The 22,097-nt window shown below is 38.2% G+C and overlaps 2 protein-coding genes across 2 annotated transcripts; both read right to left on the bottom strand.

Annotated features, from left to right (window-relative positions):
• Positions 1 to 624: 624 nt before the first annotated feature.
• Positions 625 to 9,625, bottom strand: LOC137599825 (voltage-dependent calcium channel gamma-1 subunit-like). Its single transcript, XM_068321003.1, has 4 exons — positions 9,181 to 9,625; positions 3,762 to 3,836; positions 983 to 1,129; positions 625 to 866 (listed from the first exon to the last, which is right to left on the bottom strand). Exons 1-4 carry the CDS (start codon positions 9,416 to 9,418, stop codon positions 634 to 636), a joined length of 693 nt encoding a protein of 230 aa, XP_068177104.1. The 5' UTR covers positions 9,419 to 9,625; the 3' UTR covers positions 625 to 633.
• A 7,070-nt stretch (positions 9,626 to 16,695) lies between these two features.
• Positions 16,696 to 22,097, bottom strand: LOC137600229 (voltage-dependent calcium channel gamma-4 subunit-like). The gene is made up of 4 exons (XM_068321740.1): positions 21,727 to 22,097; positions 18,825 to 18,908; positions 17,892 to 18,032; positions 16,696 to 17,350 (listed from the first exon to the last, which is right to left on the bottom strand). The coding sequence occupies exons 1-4, from the start codon at positions 21,947 to 21,949 to the stop codon at positions 16,800 to 16,802; spliced, it is 999 nt and encodes a 332-aa protein (XP_068177841.1). The 5' UTR covers positions 21,950 to 22,097; the 3' UTR covers positions 16,696 to 16,799.

Genomic DNA, 22,097 nt, shown 5'->3' with positions numbered 1-22,097 from the left:
CACACGCAAACACACCTACTCTGTACTACATTGCTTGAAGTCATCCATTTCTTCCCTAAGATCATTTTTTATTGGACATTCTTCATATACGAGGAGCCTCTCTGAATCTACAAATCCACAATGTAATATTAAAATGCATAAGTCGAGTGATAAAAATCAACAGGTGAACATAAGATATGTACAAGATATGGTGCATAACACAGTCCCTAAATAATTGTAACTACATTGGCCATTCTGATGACATTTTGGAAAGAATTTTAAATAATTAAGAGATGGATACTAATGACTGGTTTGGGTTACAGATGGCACTTACTGGAAGGTTTCAGGTCAAATATAAGCCATGTTCTCTAAATGAACTAAATTGCTGCTTTACTTTAGTTTCTGAGTGTGTACAGGATGAAGAAACAATTAGAACTCCGACAACAAAGAACTCCACAGTCAAGCTGCAGTATAATTGTGTAGGAGGTAAATACCCCATCATGGCTATGGTCCACCCACACTCAATCTTTTTAGGGCCACCTTGACCCTACGCTCATATGGCTACCTCCTGTATTTCAAATGAACCTAACGTCTGTCCTCAAAACAAAAGACTCACTCAACTGTCATCCTGTATTCACTTGTTTGTCTGGCTGTTCACTCCACCGGCTCTGGCTCCGCATCCATGCAAGTCTCCCACGGATTCTTGGGCATTTGTGGCATGGAGAGGATCAGGAGGGCAATGCCAGTGAGAAAGAGGAGGACAAAGCCGGTGCAAGCGCAGGCAAAGGACCAGGAATAGTAGTGTTCGATCCAGATCGTGTCCTCGCTCTCGATCATGCGCTTCACAGACTGCCGCATCACCTCCAGTGAGATGAAGGCGCAGAGGCCTGGGGAAAGAGGGCGACACGCTGTTACCATAGAAGGCAAGCAATTTTTTTTTTTCATTCCATATCTTGAAGGCTTGCGGGGAGATAATTGAAATTTGTTGTTCAACTGAACTCACCTGCAAATGCAAAAAACATGCCAGCTGGTTTAAGGAGGTAGTCTCTTCGTTTTCCTTTTCCAGTACAGGATCCGATCAAACACAGAGACCCCAAGATCATGAAGGCCAGACTGAAGATGGAGATGGCTGCAGCAGAGATGTTGTACTCTGGGAACAAAAAAAGGGATGAACTTACATGATATGCAGTTACAGTCCAGAAAATGTTACATATGTGCAGTGTGTGTGTGTATATATATATATATATATATATATATATATATATATATATGATGAAATGGGCTGTGATTTTTAAATCTTTATTGTTCCAGTAGAGCCACAATTTTTTTTCAAATTAATTTTGATGTATTTTAATTTGATAAAAACAAGGCTGGGATTTACTACACATTCTTTACAACAAGAAAAAAAATCAGTAGTCTCACATTTCAAACTATAAATCCAGAAAAATCTCCTTGTTGTAAGAGCTATTCTCAGCAGAATTCTTTTACAGTAGGATAAAAAATATAATAGCAGCACCTTATATTTCTGTGCTGCATAAATATTTCTGTTTGCAGCACAGAAATATGAGGTGACAATTGTGAAGATAACATGAACTTTACGAGACAATGAAAACAAAAAAAATGTAACCGCACTTATCATGCTCTTTTTAATTTTTTGCCTTATGAAGGCAATGATATTTAAATTCATCAGACTCTGTAAAATGCAGTCCTTGGTGTCTGTTATAGCAACAGCAGCTGGCTTGATTTTTTCCAAGCCGAGAGGTGGATAGTATGCAGGGCGTTTGATCTGCCGCCTGCTTGCCTGTGAACTATGCCCAGAGGAGAGGCATTCCACTGGGGGGGAAGAGAGCCTTCATCTCATAGTGGCAGGGGAGTGGGCCATGCCCTCAATGCTATACATTCCCTGAGATTGCATGCATGTCTGTAAGAGTTTGATTATCAGTTTGCCTCTGGAACACAATACAGAGGTATCAAAAGAAAAACCGATGCGATCACATAAAATTTTATTACATTTATGAGGGACTTTCCAGTCCACAGATCCATGAGATTGCCATATAAAATATACAATAGTTTAACTTGTTTGACGGCGGTGCACCGGCGTCGTTGCCTGAATGTCCGCTGGGATGGGCTCCCAGCAACCCCATGACCCACGAAAAGCGGAAAAAGCAGTCAAGAAGAATGAATGAAAGATGAATGAACCTGTTTGCATTTGAAGCTGTCGTTGTTACATCACACACCTCTTTTACAAGCAGGTGACTACTGTGCTGGGCTGAAATACATTGACTTTGGTATGTTTAGTGTAAATAGAGTACTGGTAAGAAAAGACCCTGAAGCTTGGGGATTATTTTTTTATATACATCTGCATTGAAACATTACACTTCATGTTTAATCATGGTGCAGTCACTTGTCAGATATCATGTATTTAATGCTTTGAGGAAGAAGATGTTCTTTGACAATAACGATGACATTATTTATAGTTTTCTTGTAAAAGAAAAATATTCTTGTCCATTTCCAGTGTCCATGACTGTCTCTTGCACTTTCGTTACACTTCATTTATTTTTTACGGGCCGGCTCCCACTGTAGCGTACGAGTCTGACTGTATGGATGGATCTTCCTGTGGCGACATACATCCACTATGCTCATTCAACCTTATATACACCATTATGGTGCAGCTAAATGGCTCAGTCGAGGGTGAAAAACACAATATAGAACTTTAGGTCAGCGCTGAAATCATTCCAACTTGTGTCCCCTTAAGGGCTAGTGTATGTATGTGTGTGTGTGTGTGTGTGTGTGTGTGTGTGTGTGTGTGTGTGTGTGTGTTTCAGGGTTAAAGGACATGCTCATGAATAGCTTACATTAGTGTGTTAGTTTAGGTTGCACCCCAATGATTGCTTCTGACAGGGATCTGCATGTGTTTCTGTGCCCGAACAGATAACATGGGAGTTAAACTGTAACAGGACCACTGGAGAGACGATGGATGGAAGATGGAGGAAATGTGAGCCGGAACTACACAGTTATTAAATTAGTCTCCAAAGACTGTAAGTGAAACACTGTCAGCTTTTTGATAAGAAGATACAGTGAATTCTGACATTAAAGCGTGAACTTTGACCTTTGGGAACTGGCCCACAAAACATCCACGCTTCCAACTACAAAGACACTCAATAGGTTTCCTACCTCCAGCAGGGATGGACAATCCTATATGCCTGTTTTGCAGGCCAGGACCATGCCCAACCCTTCCACAAGGTTTATTTGTGATTAGAATTTTATTTGTTGGATCCAAAAATGAAACAAATTGCACTCATAGATTAAAAAAAAAAATCACATGTTCAGGCAAATACAGTCACATAATGCACTCTACAAAAATGTTTTAATAAATAGATAAACAATGCAAAAACAACAACAACTACAATACAGTTAATGGCAAACAAAGCAATAGGAGCTCATCTTTGTTTATATGACCACTGCATAGAAGAAATCATATAGGAAATAAAAACCTGTGAAGGAACCTAAATGGTAGGAAAAATGTTTTGCCTTTTATCTGTGGATATTTCTTGTCTTCTAAGGGTTTTTTTGTCAGTGACGGTCAGTCAAATAAACCTGCTATGACATTTAGAATGTGCTTTTGTCATAAATAAAACAAGAACGAAACCCGCAGAGCAGTGGATGAGGTAATATTGGAGTGTCCTAATATTCCAAGGGACGTAAATTTATGTATTTATTTTTTAATCCTCTGTCATTTTTATTTGCTTGGAAATAATGTATGGGAACAAACAGAAACCCACCTTTTTGTGTTTTATATTCAAATATCTCAGCATCCTGCCCTGGAGTGAAGTGTCTGAAGTAAGTGCAATTTTCCTCTGTGAAGAGAAAAAAAACAGATTTCAGTTAGAGTTACACCTTTTTTTTTTTTGGTCACACAATTTCTCAACAACATATGTTATGCATCACATGAAAAAGCTTTCAATAGCCTTTGATATTCAATATAATCATTTGATCTCACATTAAATTAATTCACAACTTATATACTGTGGTCGATGAACAATTTAAACATGATTTGCTTTTATAATAAATTCTACATATTCTAATATACAATCAAAGCAAGAGTGGGAACCATTGGCTAAAGGCCAGCTGCAGTCACCCTGTGCATATGCTACCCTGTTGAACGTTCACACTATGCTATACATATTTAACAAGGACAATCGCACACTAACACCACCAGGATATTTTTACCGCTAAAATGCTTTTGTGATGCCACGCAGACACTGGTCTGGTTTGTAGAGCTTTATTGTAAATGTGAAAATGGCTGTAAGGTTAAAGAAATGCAGGCTGGGAGACAAATTCTACATTTGTTTGTAAAGTCTAAACATCTTTGCACAGTTTAGATTCTCTTATCTGCATAGAGTGAGTGGGCGCACCACTACATCATTAGATCACACGCAGAGGGAGCTCATATCATGCATAGTGGTAATTCCTTTTTCCATGTGATGTTACCATGGAACATCAGGGGAATAATTTCATTTGAAAATATGTAGTACTGAATGTTATATTATCACAGGTAAATGTGCTGGTTGACCTATAGTAGAGACTATAGATAAGCATCCTTTATTCCCTGGAAACCATGAAATTACACTTAAATAACATAAGTATTGGTATAAATAAGTATTCAGATACAGTGATTTCTCTGTAGCCTACACACAATAAAAATGTTTTTTAGAATGAGGGCAGGGACTGGCCATCAAAGAACAGAAGTTGTTACTAAGCAACAAGCTCCAGTGTTCTCAGTGTAGAGGGCACATGAATGTGTGATAAGAGTCCTGTCGTGGGTACTTCTGGAACACACCTCATATTCAAATTTGTGACTTCATGGTTCCTTGTTTATTAATCATGAAAAATGTTTTTTAGCAACAATAAACTGTGTCAGACATAATGTACTTCCATTAAACTTGGATGTACACACCCACTCCCCTTTAAAGTAGGTGGTCACGTGTGCCAATACGTGTCTCATGGGGTTTTTCGTCATGTCAAAGAAATTACGCTGATTTGTTCTCATACAGTTAGAGGTAGTTACATTACTGGATGGCAGGTCATTAGACGACTACATAATCATCAGTGAGTTATTACAGAGTATTAACTTTACCGTTAAAGAACCGAAATTAAACTCCCTTTTTATTTCTATGTGCAATCTTCATTTGCAAAGTTATGTTAACTCTCACTCTCACTCTTTCTCTGTCTCACACACACACACACACACACACACACACACACACACACACACACACACACACACACACACACACACACGCAAATGCAGTTGTGTTTTCATCAATGCAATTTGACTGATGTAACCCTTCTTATTCTTTGGTCACTTGTGTCATGTAATACATGTAATAATAATTCAACACCAGGCTACATGTCACCAAAATTGACATTAACTACATACACATTTTGTGTCATCTGTTAGAGGACATAGTGGATTTCTTCTTCAAATGTTTTGAAGAAAAGTAATATACGTAATGTATGAACAATTCAATACAGAGCAAGCAGCATAAAAAACTGACAGACCAAGATTAGTTTTAATCGGGAAAATGCATATTGGAAATGACTTCTGCATTTAATTATTGAAATTTCTGCAAAGTAAAGCAAATTGAAAACTAATGCAAGTACAGTACTCCACTTGATAACCTGGACACACATTACAGAATCCTCCTGACTTGAAAGTTCTTGCATAACTTTTTAATAAACATGGTAATAAAGCATTACACACTAAGCTCTGAAATACACTGTCTAACCTTTACAATAAAGATATTTAATTTCATGCCTCTCTCTTCTGTGTTTAACATGTTTTGACTGCTTTAGCCGAAAGATGTTACCAACATAATTCAACTAACTAATGTATCGTGAAGAAGCACCCACATTTGTTGATGTTTCAGTACTTTTCATTCATGGCAAACCTGATTTTAATATTTTATAATATGAGATAAGATGGGATTGGCAAATTAAGTTTATTTGTGGCCTATCTTTGTCCGGCTGCTCTTTGGTCCTTCCCCCTTTGCTCCACCGTCCCAATTTAAGTGTCTCCATGGCCATATGTGATGTCTGACCCTGGACTCAAATGCCCCTTAATGTATGTAATGGCAAGATAGCAGCGGTTCACATGCATTCTAAACTATGTATCCCATATGTGGGGGAAAGTGGCGTAATGTGAGTGGCTGTGTAGGCTCCAGGATGGTGTGAAACTGCAGCAGGGTCTCGTGGGAAGAGTTAGCCGGGACAGCAGGCCTTAGAGTTATGCCCGTCTCTGCATTTGGCCCTGTCAGTCAAAGGAACGCTGGACTAGCCTTTAACACTTGACCCTCATGGCTCGCTCATAAGACAGCTGAGTATTTGCATGTCGACAACAACTGCTTACTGAGTATATTGCACATTATTACTTTACATATTCTTTTTAAAAATCTCAGCATTTCTTCATATGAAAACACAGTGAATATATTATAGTAGCTGCCTGGCATCGTGGACTATGGCAAAAACTACCAAAATGTCCAATAGAGGAGAAACACAAGTCCTTGTATTTGTTTTTTTTTAAATTTTATTTTAGAGATCCCAATAGCTTTATAAATGAGGATTGGAAAAAAAAAAACCCAACATGAAAAGAAAGGAAAAAGTGACTTTTGGAGTGTCTGTGTCGAAGTGACATGCATAGATTGTTATATACGTGTCAAGTTCTCTGAGATCATCTGACGATTAATCTGCCAGCCAAGATTTTTAAAAAACAGCTCAGCTCATATTTTCCAGATGAGTGTCTCTCACCCCCCCAGTCTGTTTATGTCCTGGTGTGAATCAGAGGTTTACATGTGGGTGTGAAAATAATCCGAAGTAATGCAAATACTGTACAGTAATAATCTGGGGGGAAACTGCGTGGTGGGGCAGTGAGGACTGCTGTGGCCTCACAGCAAGAAGATCCTTGGTTCAATTCCGCCCGAGGCCTCTTTGTGCAGAGTTAGAATGTTCTCCTCATTTCTGAGTGGGTTCTCCATCTTCTCCCCCCCCCCACTACCAAAAACATATATGCTTTATGTCTCTTTAAATGCTTTTAAAACAATAGTTTAAGATACAGCAAATGCTGAAACGTGCAACTGTTTCTCCCCATAGCCTATTGCACAAATCCTTTGTTGTCGTTGTAGTTGTTTTTATTGTTATCTATTTTATACTGTACATCTCTTGTCTGTAAAATGTTGTAACTTGTCTGTATCTGTAATGATCTGATGTGTCTGAAACCTTTTGTTGCCTTCTTTGGCCCAGGTCCCTCTTGAAAAAGAGATTCTTAATCTGAATGAGGCTAACCTGGTTAAATAAAGGTTAAATAAAATAAAATTATAAAAACATGCATCTTAAATGAATTAGTTTCTCCCAAAATTTGTTGGTTTTATGAGTGTGACTGGTTGTCTGTATCCCCATATCGCCCTGCAATGAACTGGCAGCTCGTCTAGTGTGTATTTTGTGTTTGCCTATTTGAGATAGGCTCTAGAGTAACACTTGACCCATATTTTGGATAAGCAGCTTCAAGATGAATGAGTGAAAGTCAGTATTATGAAGGCATGTTTGTCCATCTTATTATGTTTATCCATAACCTGACTCTGCTAGTTTAACTTTCTGATAAAAGGTCCAGAAGAATGCATCACTTGTCATGGGCGGGTCGAGCTGTTTTGATATATTCAGCACATACCTGCCATGCCTGCTTCAAGGAACTATCATCTGGCATAGCATATGTTTCAGGAATGACCTCGCAGCGCATAAAGTATGAGAGTTTCAAAAGTGTTTTACAGACACTGTCACCTTTTGATGGTAGCTTTCAGATTTTTGAGTTCCAAGTTTCAAACGACTTCCAGGGTCGAAAAGAATTAAGCGAGATAATGATTTCTCATATCTCAGTCAACATGCCTGTAAACTTGCCACTATTTCATATATGAGTGACGCCCGACCGCATGTCATTGAGATGAGAGATGTTTATCAATTATTGGCAACCGATAAACATTGTTTACACGTATTTTATTTTATTGCAGTCTGCAACTGTAAGATAAGTTCAACGTTCCTCAAATTTTAAAATGAAGTGTTGAGGATTAGATGGATAAAGGTGCCATAAAATGTTACAGTAATGCTTAATGTGATTGTTGTTGGGACCCATTTCCTTTTGAAGCACTCCAGAAACAATCTCTGGCCAATCCCATTCATGAACGTGTTCTTTGTGATGAATGTGTATGCAGCATTGACACAGCTGACTGCTCTACATCTCTAGATTTCTAATACTTAAGTTTAAATAAACTGGACAAACTGATTTGGAAAAGAAAAAGTCAAAAATAAATTAATATACTCATTGGAGATTTTTTCATTGTTGCATTCAACGCAGTCTGGATTTTACACCTACATACAAAAACATTTATTAAACATTTCAATTTATTTCTATAAAATATTTGCACATCTTTGTGATCTAAAAAATACATGTTACAAAATTAAATACTAAAGTAAATTGTAACCATGTATGGTTTATGAAAAGCTATTCTAAAGTGATGTACCTGTGGATGTTGCATTGAACATGTTTCTATGTCAGACTCATCCGTAGTTTGCTTTACAAACAAACAAAAACAGATGTTGTTGTATTGTTTATGGAAAATGTGCAGCATGTTGGGCCTTCGTTGTTAATGCTTAGCAGTGAACAATGAAGACAGTGAAAGTTCTTCAGATCTGGTTTGTCTGGATGCTGTTTCCACACAGTATTTTGAAAGGAAGGGTCCAGCAGATTACATCGCTGATGGAGGATCAATGGTCGACTTAAAAAACCAGCAAAAAGTTCTACCTGAGCTCAGAGACTAATGCATATGACACCAAGGCATTTCAATACAACTGGTAGCTAATGTGTAAAAAATGGATTATTTCAGAGTTCCTGTTGAAAAATCTTGTAGAGAAAACTTGTATTTACATGTGTGAGCCTGTCAACGTCTTGTTTAGAACATGACCTTTCGTCTATTTCAAAAGGAAGTTTGTAATGTCATATGACTTCTCCAGTGATCTTGCATCAACACTATTCTTGGAAGCTCCATGCCTCGAGTTCTTTGCTGGATGCATGGAGCAGCTCAGAATAACAGGGAAACAATATTCACACTGAGTAGAACCACACTTTTGCCTCAAAATGACACTTTTTCTTACCTCCAGGCAGGTTGATAGGTCCACAACCGTGTCCCTCCACATAGTGTTCCGTGCTGATGTAGATGTGCTTCTTGCACAGCCTCCACAGGCCAAAGTGGGCCGCCTCGCAGGTCTCATTGGCGTGATTAACCTGCGGGCTGAGCACTGCCCAGTAGTCTGTTACCACTGCTGTGAACATGCAAGCCATACCCACCACCAGCACGAAGATGGCAATATTTATCTTTGTTCTCTTGTGCATGTTTCCAGGTGACAAGATTTCTTTTCTTCACCTGAAATATTTCAACAAATTTGAAAGAAAATTGTATCTCTGCAAGATGGAGAGAGTGATCTGCGTCCCAGCTGCTTCTCTCCTCAGCTATAGCTTCCCCACAAAGTGTCTCTTCTTCTGCTCTCCGAGTAAGACTAGTGTTGTCTCTGCAGCTCCGGCTAGAAAGAGAAAGGGACCAGACTGCTCTGTCCTATTTTCAAGTCCTCCTTTTCCCAACTCACTATGAGTCGCTGCACAACTTAGGGGGCGGCAAGTTTACATATACAGCTGTTGAGGTAAATCAGGAAACTTAATGACCAAACCAACTGCCTTTTAGTGGGTGGGTGGGTGGGTGCTCTAAATGTGACCGGTGAGTCAATTTGTCTGGCTATGTGCTTATCTAGTTACAGTACCCCTGGATGAAGTAGATTTGCACATTTTTTTCACCCTAATTTATACATAAAGATTCAAAATGGATATTGCGGTATTTTAAGAACAATAAAATAGTAGGATTGCCCCGATGGATTTATACTACCTTTGGTAATTCCTATCAGGATGCCCACTACTAGGTCAAACAGTTTTCAACAGTCCATGATTTTGGAACTTCTTCCTAAAATGTTGCACGTTCCACAAACTCTCATCAACTGGTCGTGTCCATCAAACAGCCTAAAAAAAAAGATCATTGCCATCCCTCTCGTCTTCTTGCCGCTGTCTTTTTAAACACAGCTCTTCATTTCTTTTCTTGTTTCATGCCGTTGTTGCCTCCTTCACTGATCAGCTTCAGCAGGGTCATCAGCCACCACCACCACCACCACCAGATTCCCCCAGTCAAAGTCTGGGGGAATCTTTAAGGAGTCATTTTACTCAGGATAATCACAATCTCCCTGAAGAGGTATTTTTTAAGTTCGAACTTTCTTTTTTTTTTTGTAATCAGTGTCTCTCGACTTTCTTGAGTTCAGAAACTACCTGGTGAGAGGGCGTGAAACGTCTCCTTTATTTTATATAGCAGATGGCCAGAGCTGGTTATAATGTTCACAGCAAAAAATAAATAAATCTTGCAATTTGATCCCAAGACACTTGGACCCCACCCTGATTCTGTACTGGACAGATCCAAATGTTCCTAATATCTAATGACTGCATTGTAGGAGTGCAGTGTATGTCTCAGCATAACTTCCTCTAACCAGTTTAGAAAAACATACCTGAAGTTCCTCAGCAGCATTCTGGGAATGGAGTAATAACAGTTGTAGATTTTAGAACGCTAGGATTGTTCCTTTCATACTTAAAGATGTTAGTTTAGTGCAAATGAATGAGAAAATGTTTATAATACCTGTATTTCTTAGAAATCAAAACTACACCTCAATCTAGAATGAAACCCTTGAAGGTATGTCAAGTTCTTGTGACAACTCTTCATTAGTGTTGCATGTCTTTTAAAACCTGGTCCACTTTCTGTCTTTCTTAAAAGATGACACACTTCTTCCTGGTGTGAGTAAAAAATTTTAAAAAATAAAATGAAAAATGTCATGACAACAAAGTAGAACTTCATAAATGCTGCAAAGTCGTTTGCTTTGTGTTTTCCAGGACCAGTTTTAAAAGTCAACGTGTCTCCGGTGGCAATGATACACTTTCACTCACAATTTTAAAGGCTGAGTTGTGGCAACACGAGAACTCCCCTTGCTGTATATTAAAAACAGAAGTGATATGTTGGAACTGGAACTTGTGACTGTTACAATAGTTACAGCAGCGAGCTGCTGTGCAAAGCCAAGATGCAGTATCTAAAAAATACATGCCAAAATGAGGAAAATGCAGCCTTTTGTGTTTTTCTTTACCAAATATTAAGTATCAATTACATTTATCTGATTAATTCATGAGAATAAAGTTTATCAGGTGTTTATAAAACAGCATTAAATGACCGCTGATAATCAGAATACAGTACTTGTCGTATCTCCGATTACCGTTTGAGTTTTAATCAGTGGCTTTAAATAGCCCATTGGAACCTTTGGCGTTGCGTGTTTATGTGTAATCCCTGAATAGACAGCAACATGTTGACAGAGTATCCTGAAATTCATCCAGTGTGAAATGAGCTGAGCTAAAACTGACCCTTATTTCGATCCTTTGATTTACCTGATACCTTTGTTATAGAGCTTTAAGGACTCCACCAGTAATTCTGAGTGTTTCAGCTGCTCACGGATAAATATGCTTTGAATCAGACGTACCCAAGACACAGTGTTTATGTCTTAAATGTATTTATACTCCTGCCATTTTAATGTTTCCTCATACAAGAAAACGACTGACCTTTTATAAAACTTGAAACTTGTTAGCTAGAAATGACACATGTCCGAGATTAATGAATGAGTGTGAGCGTGTGACTGTGTTTGAGTTTTTGTGATCCGATTGTTTTTATCTGATTTTATTTCAGCTTTTAACTTATTTTAAGTTATTTTATTGGATTTTTATTTGATATTTGATTTAACTGCATCATGTTCGTGGTTTTATGGCGCGTCTGTTGTGTTTTTATCTAGTGAGTGTGCAGCACTTTGGAAACCTTGTGTTTATTTAAATTGTTCTATATAAATGAAGTGGATTGGATTGGAAGTTCTCCCAGTGTCTGTGTGGGTCCACACTGAATTCTCCAGCTTACTTCCACCACTGTGTTTTCCCCATGTATTTTCTGTTTGACAACCTCACTGACTTAATGCTTTAGAAGATAATTTGGAAAAATGTAGTCAGAGGAGGCAAGCATTAAAATGACAGGGGTTTAAAAAGATTTTTTTTTTATTTCTTCACCTGGGTCAAAAATTGTTGGTTTATTTTGCTGCTATTGTGCTTTAATCTCAATACTGTTTACTGAAAACGATTAATTGTACTTTCAAATGTGGTAACTAAACAAAAACAGGCACCAAAGCACTTTTGAATAACCATTTTTATCTCAATCAATTTCTCACTGAACAATATAAAATCTGCAAAACAGAAAAAAAAAAGTAGCTCAATGGGTATTCATGGAAAAAGGTTTTCATATTGAGTGCAATAAATTTTTGTCTGCCAACTAAGCGTAGCTCAGTCACTGCAGAGACTTCCTCTGGTCAAGGTTGTTGGTGTTCTGTTGTGAAACCCATGAATCATTTCAAATCATTGATGATGTGTTATTTTCATATTTTATCGTACCTGACTGATCAGTCTAAAAAAAACCCAACAGGAGTCATTTCAGTGCGTTTGACTGTTGTTATCATTTTATTACATTTCTTTTGCCACAAACGTTTATGAAAAAAAGGTTTTTCTTGGGTCGGCTTGATAAGAGGTGGAGCCTCTGTGTCAAATAAATGTTTGTACTGATCAATAAACAATGAGCTTTAATTTGTAAGTATTTTTTTCCCATTGGTTCGTATTAAAACTAACTGTGGACAACATGAATCATGCAGCCTTTTGTGTTTTTCTTTACCCAAGAGTAGGTAACAATTACATTTATCTGATTAATTCATGAGAATAAAGTACATTTCAATGCACATTTCATGTCCTTCCATCAAACACATTTTCAGTTTTCATTCACTCTTTTTCAATAAGTCATCAAAGTAATTTATCAGGAAAATAATACAATCTAAAACTTTCACATGGATACATTTAAGACATTATTTACAGGCTTTGCAGCACCATATATTACACATATATAAATATTCTTTTAGTTCACTGAAAATATGCTGCTCTGCTTAAATATAGTGGATGACAATAAAGTGTCGTGGATTGTTCATTCATCCGGAATCCGGAGAGAACCCACCAAGACACGGGAATAACATACAAACACCATACAGAACGGGACTCAAACCCAGAACCAAGTTGCTGCCCTGATTATGGATTGTGAATTAAAAAAATTTGGAGCACATTTATGAATGAAAGGACTTAAACTGAACCAGCAAACTAACTCTTTCTGCACAATTTCACCTTTATAGCTTCCATCTTATTATAAAATTCAGACTTCATTCAAGCAAAATGAAGACCAACAATGGACAAAAATTTTGAGTTGTAGGTGCTCGATACTCTTCTGTATTAATTAACCATTTTGAAATTTCTCAAATGTTGATCCGGGTTACATTTTCCTTATCTAGGTTATTTTGAATTGAATTATAGCAACAACAAAAAAATGCTTTCCTCCAAAAAAACGCTTATCAACAGATATTACAATTGATTATTTCATATTTAACTTCAACATGTGTTCAACAGGGGAGGAATATAACTTTGTAAAGAGTTCTATTTGCTTTTCTTCATATAAGCCACCTGTATGGAGACATTATGTGGCCTGTGTCATGGCAGATCAAGTCGAGCCCCCAGAGGCTGCTGGCTAATTCCATCCTTAGAACAGTGACAGATGTCATGCTAATGGAGGCCTGTGGTGTCTAGATTGGCAGTATGGCACCAAAGTCAGCAGGGAGTGAGGAACCAAGCTCCCCGCCGGGGAGACGAGGCTCTCAAGTGTCACAGAGAACTTGGAGGAAAGAGAACGTCTCTAAGGAGGAAGTTACACATGGTTTCACATCAATTATGTAAGCTTAAGTAAATCTGTTGATAAACAGCATAAAGATCACATTAAAGTAATATTTATGATTATGATGAAACAGTGGTGACCATTGTCTCACCACTGTTGACCTGGTTACAGGATATAGTTTACTAAACAGATGGGAAATAGTCAAGAGGTTAAGTTATTGTATGACGAAAGACAATTAAATCTGTTAACGGATTCATTTGGTAGTGATATTGTCAGATTGCTTTAGCATTCACAAAGTACCAATTTTGGACAAGTGGTAATGTATGATTCCCCCATATGCTCTGGTAGCTTTAAGTGCTTTGACTGTTCTTTAAATAAAATATTGCTGGTGGTGAATGCTATGTTACAGCTTCTGCCAAACCATTTGTCGCATCAATAAAGACCAGAGCCAGAGTTGAGACCCTGAATGAAGTGTTATTCTATCTGCCCTACACAGCAATGTGTCAAAAAAAATTCACTCGCTATTCCTGTGACTGCAGGAAAGGAAAGGCAGCAGCAGGCTGAACGGCTTTATTGTAGGTTAGAGTACCACTAAGGACGCATGGCATTCAAATTTGAAGGGCTTAACAGCCCTGGATGATGGACAGGAGAGAGGGGTGAAGAGGAATCACTCAAAGGTGGGGGTTGGAATGAGAAACAAGGTCATAATAAAACCAGTTTGGCATCACAATGATACATCAGACACATCGGTCTATTCCAATTCAAGGCTTCCCTTCTCGTCCTCAGTGATTTGCATCACAACTATAAAGACATTAGAGTTGGCACATACACTCATGGCACTATAACACCATATGTTTAAGCCCTGATTCACAAACCAACAAATTAAACCAATTCCAGTGGCTGTTAGGAATATTCAACTGGGGAACAAACCACAAAAACTAATATGGAACCCATTCAAGCATGCACTGTAGCCACAATGAGTAATTCAAACTTCTGAGTCCTCCATACACACCCAGCACCCACTTTGCTCCACTCCTCGCTGGGAGATGAGCTGCTTGAAGTCTGGATGAGCATTTGGGAAGCCTGTTTGTTCAGTCAAGCATTAAGCTTGAGCTGATGCTGATATCTTTTAACACCCTGCGGTTGCCCAGACTGTTTGCCACGCAGTTTCAATCGTCGAGCATAACAAGCCCATCCTGCGACATTAGCTGTATTCTCTTCCTCAACAAAAATAAAGCAAATGTTATGCACAAATTCATTGTTCATATGTGGCATCTAACCATAAAAGTAAAAAAAAAAAAAAATGTAATTGCAAGGTTGAGTCTCAATAAAAAAAAAATTTCTCATTCAGTCTTTTTTTGTAGCTTCATTCTGATTACAAATTTTTTCTTACTAGAAAATATTCTGCAAAGGGGTTCTGCAGGATTGTACAAAAATAACTTGACATATTTTAATTACGGGACAGTTTATGTGGATTTATGACAGGGAGGGCTTGTTTTACTTGGGGGGTTTTTTATTTTCTTTGACATTTGTGAAACTGGACTCTTTCTGTGTATTTTGTGCATAAATCACCCAACAGACTTTGATTTAATTTGGTGGACGTGTTGGGTTTGTAGCACTGAAGAACCCATTACATTTAAAAAAATAAAGTGATTGATTTGCCTTATTTTTGAACACAGAAAAATTGTACCTTATGACCCTTTTGTCAAATAAATATTAAGAAATTGGTACATACAGTTTACCATGAAACTGGGCAGAAGCTTACTGCTGATCCCTGGCAGAGTCAGGAGCTATGTTGAGTGTCTACATATATAGTATCGTCTCATTATTTGCAAACTAAAACAACACTATTTTAGGATCAACAGCTTATTAAATCATCTGCATACATGCAAATGATGTGATAAGTAAAACCAGAACAGACAAAGCCTCTGTGAATGCAAAGGTGTTGAAAGCAGAAACAGGGACCGTGTTAATTAACGGTGACACATGCTGCATAACATGATCTCCCCTTTGCTTTTGTGAGGCAACAGTTTGTGCGGCTTAAGGAAGGAATCCCAAAACAGTTTCAACAAAATGACTTTTTTTCAAATTTGAAATACTTGACACCAGAATTATTTTCCCTGAGAGAACTGGACCATATGTACAAAAACATCACACATCATCGTCACACATCATGCTAGAAGGTACCAAACATTATTATTTCCACTCACTGCTGTTGATATATACATCTACTAAAATACATGTCCACAGTGTAATGACATAACTCACATTTCACGAACCATACCATACAGTACAGTAATACATGGCTCACATACAAGTATAAGAGACATTACTCAGATACAGTAGAAGTATTTAAACGGAAGTTGAGAGGTGTGCAGATGAAGCTAGCACCAGAAAGGATTAACTCAATCACAACTGAGTTTTACCTCAAGAAATAACTACAGTAAGCTAAATGCTTAGCATAATCATGATTGTGAATGTAAATCCTTGAGCAATTTTTATCCTTCAAAATCCTCCTCATAGTACTGTAGAAACAAACATAGTGTCTCAGTGTGTGATGTGTGTTACTTCGAGTGCATTTGTATTGTTCATATTAATAATGCAATCTAAAGTAGAACCATTAACAAATGAGGGTTAATCTACATTGAAATCCTCAACTTGTACTGTACATCATCAGCGTTCCAAAGGACACAAAGACATATCATAAGAAGTAAAAACTTAGTAAAAAAAAGAAAAAAAAACACAGATTGGCACTTTTTCTGTCACAGAGGGACATAAGGAATGTAATCTGGAGGTCTGATCTTTCAACCTCACTCTAATTGCCCTTTCTCATTAACAGTACAATACCCCGTGTGTGCCATTAAGTTCATTGTTTTACAGATCAACAAACTCCTGCCCTCACACCGGTGTGGTCCTTCTGTTCGCTCCATCTTTCACGTCTTTCTCGAAGCAATTGTGGACTTGTAAAAATCCAGAATCCTTCTCTGGGCTGTAGGGCCCGGTTGGTCCACTTCCACATTTCAGAGTGTCTCTACTGAGGGTGTACAGGGATATATCCCCCATTGACAAGCCCATCCCGTAACCGCCACTACTTCCTCTACAAACCTTTATTCCCACTGGTGAGGCCTCACGAGACGGGTTAGTTGACCTCGAATTGGAGCGCGAGCGCGTTCTTTTGTAGCGGTAACTAGGGATGCGAGAATATGGTGAAGAAGACGAGGTGGATTTGATGAAGTCGCGTTGGGCTCGGAAGCGTGTCTCTTTGTTTTTGTCTATATATATGCTGACTACAAGAACAGCTACCGATTCAGCAACGATGAAGGAGAGGGCGCCAAAGTAAAATGACCAGCCGTAGTTGTACTGGTTCTTCCTGTCTTCATTCTTCTTGTCACTGGGATCTCCAGCATTGCTGGAAATGTAGACGATGATGCCGATTATGTTGCTCAGGCCTAAAATGTGAAGAGACGAGATTAAAAAAAAAAAGTGAAGAAATTTATTAGATTAAATAATAGAAAAGCACATGATGTAAAAATGTTTGAAGCCTGAGCACATTATTGGATGATAAAACCCAGAGATTATACTGCAGTTTGCACCACGTGTGACCTCGCCGTCTACACCCCTCTACACTTACATCCCTGACACATTCAACACCTCCTTACAGGCTGGTTCTATTCTTTGTTGAACTCAATCCTCTCAGTTAAAAGATCATCATGAAGGTGTGATTTAAATATTGGCATCTTTATCACTGAATTTATAATCTCTTTGTTAATTTGAAAAAGAAGAAGAAATGTATTCATGGGGAGAGGGGGAGGATTAAGTATTTAAGATCTCAGTAGTTTCTCATTGCATTGTGTAAAATAGGTCAGATATACCATATGGAAAAAGTACCTGCATTATTACATTTTTTAATTCCATTGAAAGAGTCTGACCAAAGAGAAAGTGTTTATGTCGTGTTTGTATTTTAAGTGTAGCGCATCATTCTCATCCTACCTGCAGCCACAAACAGGATACCAGCACTGAGCAGAATGTTGTTCCTGCTGCTGTAGATACGTCCTACTCCGACACACAGGCCACCAAGCATCAGCAGAACAGTGCTGAGGATGGGGAACAGGCTCGATGCACGGACTATACCTGTACCAATGTAAGAATTACATCATTGTGAATATACTAGGGAAGTACATGTGAATCTTTGTTTATGACAGTAGGGCTGTAATAGTTTAGTAGCAGTGTTATTGTTAGTGTAGAATTACTTAAAGTCAAAAATAATATCATTGCTAGTATTAATGCAGTAGTAATAATAGCTGTTATAGTAGCAGTGCCAGAAGTAGAAATTCACTCATTCTCCACCCATGTAAGGCTATTAATAATTCATTTTCTATTGCGGTATGTTCACAGAAAGCCCGTACCCAGATAGAGAAACAAAAAAACACAGAAGGTTCAACAAACATGTCACCTTTCAGGTAAAATACGAAAATACACAAAGCAGAAATAGAGAAATATCCTCAAAGGATAAAGTAACAAATTAAACCAACTCAAAGGGGAATACTAACAAAAGTGTTAACTAAAAATTCAGGAGTTATCTAGTATAACTTGTATAAAAACAACAAAACATTACTCTGGAAATCATAAAATTTGAGACCAGAAGTTGGTAAAATAGGCTGTGGACGAGAAGCGAAAGTAATCATCTGGTAACAAGGAAGAGTCGAGGTTAGCTTTAAGATTAGCTTTCCCTCCATACATATTACCTTTACATTAATGTAATGTCTCTACAACTGGGCTGAATTTGATTTTTCATGCAGATTATCCTGGAGCAAAAAGTCATCATCTGTTGTCATGACATCAGGGGAAAGGAAGAGATCTAATGACACATTAAGATGTCATTGACGCCGTTGAATAAAAACAAAAAAGATCACTGCAACTTACGTAAGATGTACTCTGAGCTGTCTGTGTCGTAGTCGTTATCCTCTGGGAAATGATTGATACGAAAACAGCTTCCCTTATTGATACCTACGGACAAGTTAAAAGCGTTATGATCACAACTACTGGCTGTAACAACCTTGAGAAACAAGGAAATGACAATTGAGTGACTCCACACGACACATTAATGATCCACAAATAAGATATTGATAACTGGCTCCTCTTTTTGTCAAAGAATGTCTAAACGAGTGCAGAATGGTCTTATTTTCAACGCCAACCGAGTCAGATTTCATCTGAGACGTCCGTGGATCTGAGACTCTTAAGATCTCAAACCCCTAGGCTCATTCTATTCAAAGGCCCAGTCTCCACATGAGAAAATAGTCCCTCCACTCACAAAAGAATAAAACATTGGGGCATGTGATTACTGAAAAGTTAGATAATGAATTAAAAGTGATTTCTGATTTCTTTGCTGCATCTTCTTACTTTTGCCTCTGCTATTAATTAAAAATTCCCAACACACTTCCACATGTCGATGTCAGTGGGTGTACATCACCTGTGTGGAACTCTAAAGAAAAAAATAGCACAGCTTGAATTCTAACAAAACACTACACTAAAACTGTCAATGTTCCATGTTTCAATTTCATAATTTACAATTCAACGGGTTTGAAGTTTTATAATAGTGAACAACTGCCATATAAACGGTTAACTATCAATTCAACCTATTTTAATGTCAATGAGGCTTCATTAATCACATTTTAAACTGTTCACTAGAAAAGTCCATTTATAGCTAGTCATTTATTTTTGAAACATTCCATTCATTTAATTTCTTTGCACAGACAGTTGTAGTTTATACATTATGAAAACATGGTTTAAAGCAGGTTTATGTAAACCATTTGAAACTGAATTTTTTAGGAAGATTTCTCCCCATACCTGAAAAGAGTAAAGTCAATAATCAAATTTATGGTATCTGTACCAACTTACTGTCTGGTAGACTTTCTTGCTGTAGATTTTCATCTGCAGTGCTTGTTGTGTGAACAGTGAAGACAACAACCATCATCCGGTTCCTTCCTCATCAGTGTTGTTTCTTATTGAACTGCTTGAGTCTCTTGACAGCAGATGTTACAAACTGCTGAAATCTGCTAAATGGAATAGTTTTGTGTGGCAGCTTTTTGTGTCGTATGACCTTGTGCGTGCACAATATATCGTATGACAATTGTGAGAGAAAAATTCATCAGCCAATGTACAGAGTGAAAGTCGATCTCATTCTTTCTATCCCTATACATCTCCACTTATCTGTTAGCTTTTTATGATTATAGATAAAGATGGAAAGGAAAGCAGAAATAAGGTAATGAAATAAACAACTCACACAGACACTGTCTCATTCAACTCTCATCCTCTCGTGTATCATAACACTCTTCCGTCTCATCACATCTTAGTTACCCACTTCTCGCCTCTTATAACACGCTTAACATTTTGAACTTTTTTGGACCAAGCCAAAAAAAAGTGCAACGTAAAAAGTGCATTAATAATGATTCACAGTGAGTTGATGGAAAGATGAATGAGATATAGAGATATAAGATGAATGAGATATAGAGATATAAGATGAATGAGATATAGAGGAGAAGGAGCTCAGTATGTAAAGCTCCTCCCCAGAGCCCATCTGTCTGAGAGACCGGAGCACCTCCTCTCCAATCCCTCTCATCTATTCACCAGGATGTTCCACAGAAACACACACAGACCTCACTCTTTCCTGCTACTATTCCTGACCGTCGGTTAACTAACAAGACAAAGCACTTGTGCCGATGTCTGTTTGGAATAGAGTAAATTTATTCTGCAATGTTAGCAAACATGTCAGTAAGGTTCATTCATTATTCATACCACCCGATTCCTTTAACGTAGTCTGTTCCCCTCAACTGGACAGCGTTTTTTTTATGTTTTAAAAAAAATTCAAGCTCATATTACAGAGTAAGTTCCAGCTTTCTGTGTAATATTGAACAATATCTGAGCACAAAATATGAAGAATACAATCAAAAAAAAAAAAAGGTCAGATGTTGAACATCAGGAGACATTCCGTCCAACGTCTCTGGATGATAGACTCATGGGTTTCAAATGAGAATGAGAAATCAAACAAGGGTTTTGAGTAACTTCAGTGGGGTTTCAGTCATGATAGCATCATCAGTACACAAAGCAAAGGTCTGCAGGCACAAGTGTTGTCACTTTTCTTGGACTCCACACTCAAAGAGGTGAAGGAGCAGAGAGATGTTATCTTCATGTCAAAATAAGGATAGGAAACGCAGGCTTCCCTTCCACACAAGGTGTGTGTGTGTGTGTGTGTGTGTGTGTGTGTGTGTGTGTGTGTGCGTGCGTGCGTGCGTGTGTGTGTGTGTGTGTGTCAGTTTTTTTTCTACATTCTTCCAAACAACTTCTTTCTCAATTCTCGAAAGTAGTTGCCAAGTAACCAGGCTATGGGATTAATGAGAAACTTTGGACACAATCTGAGATTATTATGAGGAAAGCAACGCCTCATTAAAATGGAAGAGAGAAAAAAACATCAAACATCGGTGAGGCTTCTACTAAATTGTTTAAACGACATTACGCACCAATATTGTCGTTTTAGCGCGCAGCAAACTGCAGTTTCCCCTTAATTCCACGCATTACTTTCAAATATCGATGAACACTGGCCGATTCGGACTCAAATGTTTATTTCGGGTGTGAAATTGCTGTGAAAGTCCGTGTATATTTGTGGAAAAACGAACATCGTTTTACGCGCACTCCAAGTTTCCAATATTCATATTGATTTAAACCCAGCCACTTCATCCGCACACCCTCACACCAGTCAGACACAAATCCACCATCTGTTTCAGTGAACATTTTGTACACATGGACCTCTTTGTTTGCTTAAGCTTACCCTCCAGACAACAGATCCTCCACAACCCGGAGTGCGTCAGGTCGCCTTTGACTTTCTTAGTTTGCGTCTGCGTCTCGTCCGCGGTGGCGTTCGTGGTGTTGCAGATGAAAGCCCGGGAGTAAAGCCAGTAGTCGGTGCCGATGGCGATGGTCATAAGACTGAAGGCAGCGAATGCACCCAGAATGGTGAACAAAGTCTGAACCCCTCGCTCACACCATGCCATGGCGTCTCATAATGTGTGGATTATCCAAAAACAGATTACGCACACGGAGAGGAACGCACTGTGTCCACGAGGAAAGAAATCTTCTCTTGATTTCTTGACTGCTGGTCACAAAGCTAAGCCGAAATTTTTATCTTCTCCATTAGTCGTG

The sequence above is a fragment of the Antennarius striatus genome, chromosome 8 (genome assembly GCF_040054535.1).
Source record: "Antennarius striatus isolate MH-2024 chromosome 8, ASM4005453v1, whole genome shotgun sequence".
Taxonomy (NCBI): Eukaryota; Metazoa; Chordata; class Actinopteri; order Lophiiformes; family Antennariidae; genus Antennarius; species Antennarius striatus.
This window is presented reverse-complemented; position numbering and strand designations above follow the sequence as displayed.